We start from the raw sequence: 9,389 nt of genomic DNA, 5'->3' as shown, positions 1-9,389 counted from the left end.
AAGAAAAAAAATCAGTGCATCACAGAAAAGCCCCCATGTCTGTAGTTTGTAACAGTCATAACAGAGTATAGAAGGGACGGTGCAGACTTAATTCGATTCACCATTGCTTGCCGCTGCCGTCACCGAACCGGTTTCAGGTTGCACCAAGGAACAACAGCAGCCATTCCACCATTACTCTTTTAAAAAACAGTCCACAATCTGGCAGTGACTCAGTCCCATTTCTAGCCACACAGATTCCACTTGTAAAGCAGAAGTAAAGCAAACAGTGGTAGGGGAAATACCGTGGGTCATTTAAGGCAGAGAGACAGGCCCAGAGCTCAGCATTGGGTCCCAGGTTCAATTTTTGCCATCTCCGCTTAACGGCGTTCAGAAATAGCAGGGGCTAGCAATGGCCCCCAAATCTTGGGAGTGCTGTTATGAGCTGCAACAGACCAGTGTTCCCCAACCGGGTGCTCTCAGATTTGTGGGACTACAACTCGCAACGTTTCCAGCCAGGATGGTACCAGGTTGGGGAATGCTGCAGCAGACAGTCTTAAACCGATCCTGATCTCAGTGTAAATCAGCACCATCTGGTCATGTTCAGACATGCATACAGTTTGCAAGTGGAAAGGTCGACTACTAGACGCCTTAAAAGAGAATTGGCAGGTCTGGCTTATTTCGTAACTGCTGCAGAGAGGGAGTGTGGGGAAAAGTATGTTCCTCTCCGAGATCCCCAATTCTGTATAACGCAACTAAGGAACACAGGCACGTCGCCTGCTGCCATACCACGTCTCCCTAAGAGCAGAGGGATTAAAAGGGAGCCATTCCTTCCCCACCTGGGACTCCGCTGGGTAAACAAATTAGATTCGGGTGAGGCTCGAACTCCGGACCGGCTGGGAGCAAAGCGGTAGCCCGGAGGCGCGGCGTCCCAGCACAGAACTGAGCCGGGGGAGCAGGTGTTCACGGAAGCAGGCAGTGGTCCGGTGGATGCAAAAACAAAACGCTTAAGCTGAATTTGCTTCTGTCACCTCCCCCTGCCCCTTCTGCTGGGCTTTTCACTCTGCTTATCTAGGTGAGTGATCTTTTCCATTTTTCCCACCTTTTATTTAATTTTAAAGTATTTCTTTAGCAATCGTAACCCATCTTTTAACACACACCCCTGATGACTCATTTGTGGCAAGTGTCCAGCAATGGATGTCCATCTCTGGAACCGCCGTGTCAGGTGGGCATCAGTTCCACCCCAGCTGGTCCAGAAAGCCACACGGGGTTAGAGCGATCGCTTCCCGCCCCTAACCCCAGCCTCTAAAACAGGGGTGTTGAACCTCTTTCAACCAGAGGGCCAAATCCCATTTGGAAGAAGATCTAGGGTGCCACATGCCAAGGGAGGGCGTGGCTGAAGGCAAAAAGGGGTGTGGCTGAGGGCAAAAGGAGCGGGACCAAAATCTCAGCCTATTTTGGCTTAGAGGTCTTACTGTCAGTCACTAAGCCTTAGGAGAGGCATTTCAACCTTTTAGAACAGGCGGGGGGGGGGGGCTGTACAAAAACCGGGACACCATCAAATGATCAGCTCTGCTCTAAACCTAGAGGAGGGCTTCTCTCTCCTGCACCCCCTGAATCTGCTTCCTTCATGGGCAGAGCACTGCCTTGCAGGGAGACCATCCCAGGTTCAATCCCTAGCATTTCCAGGTAGCAAGGCACAGGAAAGCTTCCTCCCATCGGAGCAGACAGGCTAGGTCTGGTCCCTCCCTTCCCCCATGTGTTGGGCTCCAGCCCCCATCATCCAAAGCCTGGGGTGATGGGAGTTGTACTCCAGTACATCTGAAGGGCATCCCCGTTGCGGAAGGCAGGGTTAGATGGACAAGCGGTTCACAGCATTTGACCCGCTTCCATTTGCAAGAGGAGAGGAGCCCAAACCAAGGCATCTTTACTCAGATGGCAAAGTCCCATTTGCGTTCAAAGAGGCTTAAAGAACACAAGAAAGGCCCTGCTGGAACAAACATGAGAGCCAGTGGGGTGTAGCGGTGAGAGTGTTGGACCGGGAGTCAAGAGATCCAGGTTCTAGTCCCCACTTGGCCATGGAAGCTCACTGGATGACTTTGGGCCAGTCATAGACTCTCAGCCCAACCTACCTCACAGGGTTGTTGTTGTGAGGATAAAATGGGGAGGAAGAGGATTTTGTGCACCGCTTTGGGTTACTTGGAGAAAAAAAAAGGCGGGATATAAATGCAATAAGTAAATGAATGAATACATACATACATACATAAAAACATTCAATCTAATCTAGCATCCTGTTTCTCACCACAGCTGACCAGATGCCCTGACTACAGAGGGTAGAATCGAGCAGGGCTCCTCTTACGTCCGTATTCCCTAGCTTGGACCAAACAAGACAATATGTTAAATGTGTGGTTACACTTCTGTATCTTTAATTTTTTTTTAATAAGAAAGTAGACACAGGGGATCTGGGATCAGGACTATGACATGGGGGAAAGGAGGAACTTAACACAGGAAGTGCAATTACTAACCCCATGAATCTGTCTCTCCATTTCTCATTTTTCCCGATCTGAACCTTGGTTTGCCCTGAACTTTGAGATGTTTTTCCTAAAGGTTTGCATGAAAATTCGTACATGTTCTTGTCCACATTTCTCCGAATGCATGCATTTCTGTATGCTGTTTTGCCTAATATACACATTTTGTGAAAGCGATGTTCCTAATATAGTGCATTTTAATGTGGCTTTCACTTATTTTTGTGCTAACTTTCCCCTAATACATGCTTTTTTTTTTTTTTAATTGGAGGACTCCGCTGCAAAATCTGGAGGAGTAAGAATTTTGAAGGATAGCTGAGTTTTGGTTCACGTAATTAGTTCAAAAGTACAAAATTAGGTAAGTTCGCATTAAAATAGGAACTGAGCAAATCCCCCCCCCCAGCCCTTTCCTGTAGCAGGTTCCCAAAAGAGAATAATGCCATTCCAAAGGCAGCTTCAGTTTTAGTCAGCCCCCTCAGCTATCTCCCAATGTTTAAATTAAAAACTTGCTACAACCCGTTTTCCCCACTCTCTGAAGGGTGTCATCTTCCAAAGGCAGGGGAGAGAGCTTTCCAGCCATCACAGTACATTCGTGTTCTTTTGTTAAGCCCCTGACATGGGGGACAGCATCTACATCGCCTGAGTGAACAAAATCTAAAAGGTTTTGTGGGGACAAGGTGACTTCCCTCCTGTCTCGGTGGCCGAGTTCTCATTCAGCTCCTCGCTTTCCTGCTTCTGCTTTTTCCAGGCACCAAGATGCAAGCTCCCCTTGAAGAGGCTCTAGATGTCATGATAGACACCTTCCACAAATATGCCGCCAAGGAAGGTGACAAGTTTAAGCTGAGCAAGGCTGAGATGCGAGAGCTGCTTCTCCATGAGCTGCCCACCTTTGTCAGGGTGAGGTCACATCCCCGGAAATTTCATTTTGGGTGGAGATTCAGTGGCCATACATTGACTTCACCTTCAGGGTCTAAGTTGGGGTGGGCCGAAACATCTGGAAGACCACAACTCCCATTAGCCCTCACTGTTCACGATGCTGGCTGAGGCTGATGGGAGTTGCAGTCCAACATCTGGAGGACAACCCCTGGTCTAAGTGATCACCAGATCAGAGATCATGAAGTAATGAGCCTTCTTGATCAGGCTGGCCAGCTGGAGCAACCCTGGAAGGTGTGCGTTTGCGCACGTGTGTGCGTGGGCATGCGTGTTATCTATCAATCTATTATCTAACAGTTTGTGGGTTGGCTCTGTTGCTCAAGGGGTTTCAAGCTCTGTTTGCCCTGCCACCGTCCTGGAGTGATCAATTTAATTTGCTCTCACCCTCTGTTCATAGCATACTGTGCCCAGAACAGGCCCCTGCCCTCAAGGATCTTACAGTCTAAAATTTGACACTGAGGAAAACGGGGAAAGAAATGGAGCCAGTGTAGTGGCTAGAGCGTTGGACTGGGAGTCAGGAGATCCGGGTTCTAGTCCCCACTCAGCCATGGAAGCTCCCTGGGTGACTTTGGGCCAGTCATAGACTCTCAGCCTAACCTACCTCCCAGGGTTGTTGTTGTGAGGATAAAATGGAGAGGAGGATCATGTACACCGCCTTGGGTTCCTCAAAGAGGAGAAAAGATGGGATAGAAATGTAATAAATAAATAAATAATGGAAGCAGGGGTAGAGAAGCAACATGGATCACTTCAAGCTCTCTTTCGGCGTTCTTCCCAGTTTCACTGAACATGTGAGGAAAGGAGCACTCGAGCCTGTCACCCTGTCTGTGTAGAGTCCACTTTCCACTTGAAGGGGACAAGATCCAGTATTCCCAGCTGCCACCTCTCCTCTGTGCTGTTATTCATGTACAATCTCTGCAACGTGGATTAATGGCACCCATGTCAGGGACAGCAGGTTCCCGGGGGGGGGGGGTACCGTTGCTCAAGTAGACTGCCCCTCGCACCATTGCACTCTCCACTGAATAACACTTTCGTCGCAGGCCTGGCTTTTTTGCTAGATCTCGGCCCCGATTACCACGGAAACAACCCATCTCAGTACTGCGCGGGGAACTAGGCGAAGGTTGGGCAATCAGCTGTTTGCGTCTTCTTCCTCCTTCCCATAGGGGAAGATTGACGAAGCTGGCTTTGAGAACTTGATGGAGAAACTCGACGACAACGGGGACGAGGAACTGGACTTCCAGGAGTACGCGGTCTTCCTGGCCCTCACTGCTTCCCTGTGCAACGAATTCTTCCGGGAGTGTTCCGACGTGAGCAACCGGAAGAGATGAGGCCGGCGTTCCGGAGGCGGCCTCTTTGGCTGCGACACCTCCCTGCGCAGACTGGCCGGAGAGCGGGGGGGGCGCTATCGGTACAGTAATAAAGATGTTCGGTACAAGGGGGTTTCGTATTACTCACTCCGAGACCGTGCAGCTGCAAGTTTCTAAGCCAGAGGTGTTGAACCTTTTTCAGCCCGAGTGCCGAATGCAGTTTCGGAGAAGCTCTCTGGGGCTGCATCCCAGCAGTGGGCAGGGCCTAAGGCAGAAATGGGGCCGGGCCAAAATATAAAAAAATAAAACCTTGTTTTCGCGTAAAGCACTTACCGCCAGCGCTTAAGCTTTAGAAGAGGCATTTCAGCCTTTTAGAATGTGTTTAGGAAACAACCATACAAAAGCTGGGAAACTGGCATCTGGAGAACCCTGGCGGGACAGATTGTGACCCCAAGCAGGCCCACCGACCTGAAGTTCTGCACCCTTGTTCTAAGCACTGTGTGCAATTCAAACCTACGGTCTACTTGGTTTCCAGGCCTCCTTAATTTTTCATCTGCATTTTCATCTGGATCTATTTTATTTCTATATTTCAGGGCCTCCCCTGTCCATTTTGCCCTCCCACCACATGACACATGAGGGAAGATTATGTGCTAACTAGTTGAGAATCCTGTTTCGCACAACAACCAACCAGATGCCACTGGGAAGTCCACAATTGGGGCCTTGGCAGACCTTCCCGCCATCATTGCTCCTCACCAAGGGGTGTTCAGAGATAGACTGGCTCTGAACAAAGAGGTTCTATCTAGCCAGTGTGGTGTAGTGGTTAGAGGGTTGGACTGGGACTTGGGAGCTCCGGGTTCTAGTCCCCACTCAGCCATGGAAGCTCACTGGGTGACTTTGGGCAGACTCTCAGCCTAACCTACCTCACAGGGTTGTTGTGAGGATAAAACGGAGAGGAGGATCATGTATGCTGCCTTGGGGTCCTTGGAGGAAAAGGCGGGATATAAATATAACAAATAGAATAATAGCTGTCACAGCTACAGGGGAAGGACCAAAGCTCAGTGGAAGACATTACGCTTTACCATGACCAGGGGCACTTCTAGACCTGGGCCATAGTCTAATTCCCAGAGCCGTGGATCTATTCCTGAGCTTCCATTGGTGCCAAGGGTTTTAGTCTCAGCTTAATTGCGCTGCTGGAGGCAATTTTCAAGGGGGATTGCAGCTGGAGAGGTGGGGGTTATTTCTCCCCGCCCCCCCATCCCTCAAAAACAAAACTTCCCCTGCATGGCAATTAAGCGGAGACTTTCCAGTAGTTCGGAATGACCTAGGCCAGGGTGCAAATTAACTGAAGGATTCGTTTTGAGATGATTTGGATGAGAAATTAATTGGCTGGCATTGCCTCCTGTGAAATCCTAGTAATTATTCTAAATTTGCATGTATAGATATAAATTAGCATATGCAGAGTTCATGTTAATTTGTGTCCCATGCACCTAGGCCCCAAATCTTTTAAGCGCCTGGCAACACCCCTGCCGTGACAGAGGTCCCAGGTTGCTTCAATCCCCAGCATCTCTAGGTAGGGCTGAGAAAGACTGTCTGAAATCGCAGCTGTTTCCTAACTCCCATCAGCCCCGGCCAGCAAGGGGCTGATGGGAGCTGTAGTCCAAAACTGGAGAGCACCAAGTTGCAGAAGGATGAGAAGCTGGCTGAGCAATCGTTCAACTCAGTATAAGGCAGCTTCTTCTGTTTTTGTTTAAATCAGCCCTTTATTCAGAACCATGAGAACTAGAATCTTACTTCACTTTTAAAAGAAAGGCCATAGCTCCATGGTAGAGCACATCCTTTGCACGTGGAAGGTCCTGGGTTCATTCCCCAGCATCTCCAGGTAGGGCTGAGAAAGACACCCTGCCACCACGACCACGCCTTGTCTGAAACCCTGGAGACTCACTGCCCTTCAGCACAGGCAATACGGAGTTAGATAGACCAGTCATCTAAACCATTGTATTACAGCCACATCCGAAAAGCAAAAAGGTACTCAGGTCCCATTTTGGGTTCAAGTGTGGGAACAGAGAGCTTCTAAAGAAGCCATGAAATAGAATAGGACTGAACCTTTGGTTCACATGCAGGCCTGTCTTTCCCTGAGGGCAGAAAGTTTTTGCTGCCTGGAGTGTGAGATGCAGACAAGTCACACTGACCAAGATGCGGTCAAGCGGTGGAACAACGGACCAGTATGAGAAGAAGTTGCTATGTTTGTTACTCCTCAGAGCTACCCATTCCATGAGTCCAGAATGTTCCCATATACCCTGATAAGGCCTAAGGTAACATAAGCTGCCTAAAACTATGGAAAAAAGACTGTTTTTGCAGGTTCCTGCCCACCCAATAGGTCTTTCGCCAATCCAGACTAAATTTCTAGCTGGCGACTGAAAAGAACGAAAATGGCCAGTCAGTGGCTGGGAAAGTTTAGGGGAGTCAGTGAATCAAAAAGCGACTGAACCCTAGGAGACGGACTTTGTCGTCCGTTTCCTGTCGTTTGTTCTGTTTCGCATAGCTCTAGCTTTTGCCAACACATTTTTGCTAGTTTTAGGGCCTTTGGGGCCATAGTTTGCATGTTTGCCTTCTTTTTGAGAGAACAGGGAACGCCTTGCTTTGACCACACTGTGGTTTCTGTGCCCAGGTGACCCTCAAGGAGCAGGGACAGCTGGTGCGCCAGGATGAGATCAGGGTGTCCGTCGGCCGCAGGGAGTGCCCACGCCACATCTTCCTCTTTGAGGACTTGATCCTTTTCCGCAAGTCCAAGCGCATCGAGGGGGGCCTGGATATCTACATCTACAAGCGCTCATTTAAGGCAATGCGACGATGGATCTTATTACCTGGGGAGGTGGTGGGCTCTCCCACCCTGGAGGCATTCAAGATGAGGCTGGACAGCCATCTGTCCGGGATGCTCTGACTTGGATTCCTGCATCGAGCAGGGGGGTGGACTCGATGGCCTTGTAGGCCCCTTCCAACCCTACTATTCTATGATCCTATGTCTCTTCTTCAGTTTTTAAGGCTGCAGCTGGCCATTTCTGAGCCAGCCTTTTGCAGCAAGGTACTCGGCCCCTGAACAGCTTGAGTCAGTTTTCCTCTACTGTTTTATTTTATTCACTGGTGAGGCTCAGACTTCACCATCCTTTTCATTTTAAAGTATTTTCTTCACTTCCTACATGAATTTTTCCTAACTGGCCTTTGTTGAGTCCTCCACCTTGGACTCCGGGAGAGGTCTCTTTCAAGCTTCCTCTGGGGTCCACAAAAGCCTGTTCTCCAGATCTTTCTTTGGAACAGGTAGCTATACCATCCTTTAATTCCCCCTTTTCTCTAAAGGTTTAGACTGCCATACAACTGAAAGCTTCAAACATTGCATTTTCCTGGTTTGGACTAGCGGCAGTTTAAACAGAGCTAAGAAACCATTCAAGCTGCTGCTAATTGCTCTTCCTCCTATAACTTTTGGATGTCTCCGCTTTTCAATTTGATGCTCTAATACCGTTTTCCTAATATTGTTTTCTAATAGGCCTTAGAGAGAGTTAAACTGTAGTTGTTTTGCAAAGCGTGATCTTTGTGGCTCATTAAGTAGAAATATATTTTCTTTTTAATCATTTTTTGATTAAACCACATTCTACTTTTGTAAGTGGTGCTCTTTTGCATTTACTTTTCTCTATGAACCATTCATATCTTCAGACTTCCTGCATGCCATGTTTTCATTTGCTTAACTTAAAAGGATATTCACTGTCTTCCTGCTTAAATCTAAATATATATTTTCAAACATTTTGAAATTTTACATAGCCTCAAGTTTGCTCTAGTTACGCTCTCTTGCCCATTGAGGCACCGTCAGAACATCATTTTCACAAAATATCAGAGCGGGTCCATTGTGCCCCCAAAGCTTTTTTTCATGTCAGCTTAATGACATTTTATGATGGGGAAAAAAACTCACAGCCCCCTCCCTTCCCTCTCCCCCTGCACACTCAGCACCCCCCATTTCCAAATAAAAACATCATTTTCTCACTCTTTCCACTCTGCATGGCTCCCCGTTAAACGCCCGGCCTGGCTACTCCATTTCAGGAGGGTGTGTTTGTGTTGGCAAGAATCCCCTTTTTAAAACACACCACTGAGCCTCTTCCACTGTCTGAAACCACCTCCCAATCTTAAAGAAAAGGCTGACCAAGACACCCACAGAGAAACCACTGTGTTATTTCCCTTAAATAATAATAATAAAAAACCTTGCTCAAATTTTCCATAACTTTCCCCCAACAAAGTTGATGGGTCCCACCCTCCCTCTGTTTTGACTTCTTATAAAACTACCAGTCTCCTTCCCAGTTCCACCCCCCTAAAGGTAGCCAATCCAGTTTCCAGAGCACTTAGCAGCAATTGACTCCAGATTGTTCTTATTTCTCATTTAAAGCTGCAGTTCCTGCGCACCCTTACTAGGGAGTAAATGCCATTGAACTCAGCAGGATGTACTTCTGAGTAAACATGCATTGTAATTGACAGAGAAGTTCCAGCTGGAGGGGTATCTATCTATCTATCTATCTATCTATCTACCGCCCAATAGCCGAAGCTCTGTTTTTAAGGAAGGGGAGAGAGAAAGACTAGGATGGAAGGGTAAAAAAAATTACATAGAAAT

The 9,389-nt window shown here is 48.0% G+C and overlaps 1 protein-coding gene across 1 annotated transcript; it reads left to right on the top strand.

Moving 5' to 3' along the window:
* Positions 1-647: 647 nt before the first annotated feature.
* LOC146334557 (protein S100-A2-like) lies at positions 648-5,060 on the top strand. Its single transcript, XM_084823909.1, has 4 exons — positions 648-1,051; positions 2,773-2,859; positions 3,250-3,398; positions 4,595-5,060. The coding sequence occupies exons 3-4, from the start codon at positions 3,258-3,260 to the stop codon at positions 4,757-4,759; spliced, it is 306 nt and encodes a 101-aa protein (XP_084680035.1). The 5' UTR covers positions 648-1,051; positions 2,773-2,859; positions 3,250-3,257; the 3' UTR covers positions 4,760-5,060.
* Positions 5,061-9,389: the final 4,329 nt, after the last annotated feature.

The sequence above is a fragment of the Heloderma suspectum genome, chromosome 17, assembly GCF_057233095.1.
Source record: "Heloderma suspectum isolate Gila_16-S chromosome 17, 16-S_ref, whole genome shotgun sequence".
Lineage (NCBI taxonomy): Eukaryota > Metazoa > Chordata > Lepidosauria > Squamata > Helodermatidae > Heloderma > Heloderma suspectum.
The sequence above is the reverse complement of the archived record's forward strand: the minus strand, read 5'-3'. Positions and strand labels throughout refer to the sequence as shown.